Source organism: Tupaia chinensis, unplaced genomic scaffold, assembly GCF_000334495.1.
Source record: "Tupaia chinensis unplaced genomic scaffold, TupChi_1.0 Scaffold149964_2, whole genome shotgun sequence".
In the NCBI taxonomy this organism is placed as follows: Eukaryota; Metazoa; Chordata; class Mammalia; order Scandentia; family Tupaiidae; genus Tupaia; species Tupaia belangeri.
The window spans coordinates 2,477,998-2,479,686 of NW_006209806.1; the positions used below are offsets into that span (position 1 = coordinate 2,477,998).

At 70.9% G+C, this 1,689-nt stretch overlaps 1 protein-coding gene across 1 annotated transcript in view; it reads left to right on the forward strand.

Annotated features, from left to right (window-relative positions):
• The window catches only part of KDM4B (lysine demethylase 4B), a gene marked incomplete in the record, with an annotated part of 67,186 nt that overhangs the window by 54,625 nt on the left and 10,872 nt on the right, over positions 1-1,689 (forward strand). The window contains 1 exon segment of the mRNA XM_027769581.1: positions 1,471-1,649. Within this exon segment, the coding sequence (XP_027625382.1) occupies positions 1,471-1,649 (179 nt within the window).

The following is a 1,689-nucleotide window of genomic DNA, read 5'->3' on the forward strand; positions in this document are numbered from 1 at the left end:
TGAGCCGCGCGCGTGTGCCCACAGATGCTCCCACTGGGCTGCCTGCATGGCGGTCTGGGGAGCCTGGGAGAGGGCTCGGTAAGGCCGAGCGGTGGGGCGGCGGGAGCGGGCCCCGCGCACGGCTCCTGCTACGCCGATTCCTCAACTCGGCTCCAGCCCGCTGCTTCCGAGGCACGTGCGGCTGGAAATTGTCCGGGCGGCTTCTCTCGTCCGACTCTAATTCCAGGGCCGGGAGGAGGGCTTCCAGATTCCAGAGCTGGTGGCTCTCAGGGCTCGAGCGCCCAGCAGAGAGGAGCTGGCCGGGGAGTCCTGGCAGGGCCCGGCCTTCGCCTTGAGCTAGGGCTCCTCTCAGAAAGCACCTGGGGAGCTGGGCGCCCTTCCCACCCCCACGTCCCCGCATCCCTCTGTCCCTCCGTGAGGTACGCCGCTTGCTGAGGGGGACACCTGGGGCCTGCGGGGTCTGTGCTGTCGCCCCAGGAAGGGGTGCGAGTGTCTTCCGGGGCCACTCAGGCTGCATCCCTGGGCCTTTCCCAGGAGGAGCGGACTCTGCCCTGGGGCTCTCAGTCAGGCCGGGGCTCCTGGGCGCCCACGTCAAGGCAGCCCGTGCGGGTCTCTGGGCTGTGCTGGACGCAGCGCAGGACGGGGCTGCTCCGGAGCATGGGCCCTGGCTACGGCTCTGGCTAAACTGTCACGGTTCAGGCCTCAGAGTGGGGCACCTGCTCCCGGGGCCCTGTGCTGTGTCCACAGGGGACATGGGCTTGGGGTGTGGCCGGTCACTCACAGCCCTCAGGGTCCAGCCCAGGGACAGGCCGGGAAGCAGGGGTGACAACACGTTCTGTCCCCCAGTGGGCTGCAACATCTGCCACTTGCATCTGCCTGAGCGTGGCCCTGGTGTCGCGGCTCCTCCAGGACCTTCCTTCTCCCACCACTGTCCTCTGGCAGCCCTGGCCAGCGGAGGGAGTCCACGCGGCCCTGCTGTGGGCAGGTGTCCCTGCGGGCTGACCAGGCGCCGGACGTGAGGATGTGGGAGGGCTGCCCAGGAGGGCCATGGGGGGTCCCAGGCCGCGCTGGGCCGGTGGCTGCCCACACTCTCAGCCCCGCCCGGCCTCTGCTCACTGCCTGGGCCTGTGGGCAGGGCTGGGTAGCGGCTATGCGTGGGTCCTTGGCCTGCAAGGCCTGGGGCAGTGGGCAGCTCCAGTCACCTGCCGACGCAGCAGTGAGGGTGGGGCGCAGGGTTCCTGGGAGTGAGGCACACGCGTCCCCACGTGTGTGACACTGACAGCGTGGTGCCAGGCGGTGACAGCACCACGGAGCGCGGGGAGCCCTGAGCTGGAGCACCCCTGCCACTGTGGGGACACACCGCTGGCGTCGGCGCCCCCATGAGCCGGCGGAGCAGCGCAGGGGTGGGGCGACTCGGGAGCTTCTGCTGGCTCAGGGCCCATGTCCCTCCCCGCCCCTCCCGCTGTCCAGAGGCCTTCCCCTTCTCCGGGGAGGAGGACGTGAGCGACCCCGAGGCCCTGCGGCCCCTGCTCGCCTTGCAGTGGAAGAACCGGGCGGCCAGCTTCCAGGCCGAGCGCAAGTCCAACGCGGCGGCCGCCCTGACCGAGCCCTACTGCGCCGTCTGCAGCCTCTTCTACCCCTACAGCCAGGTGCGCCCTGCCCGCTCGGGAGGCCCGGGGCTCCGAGGGC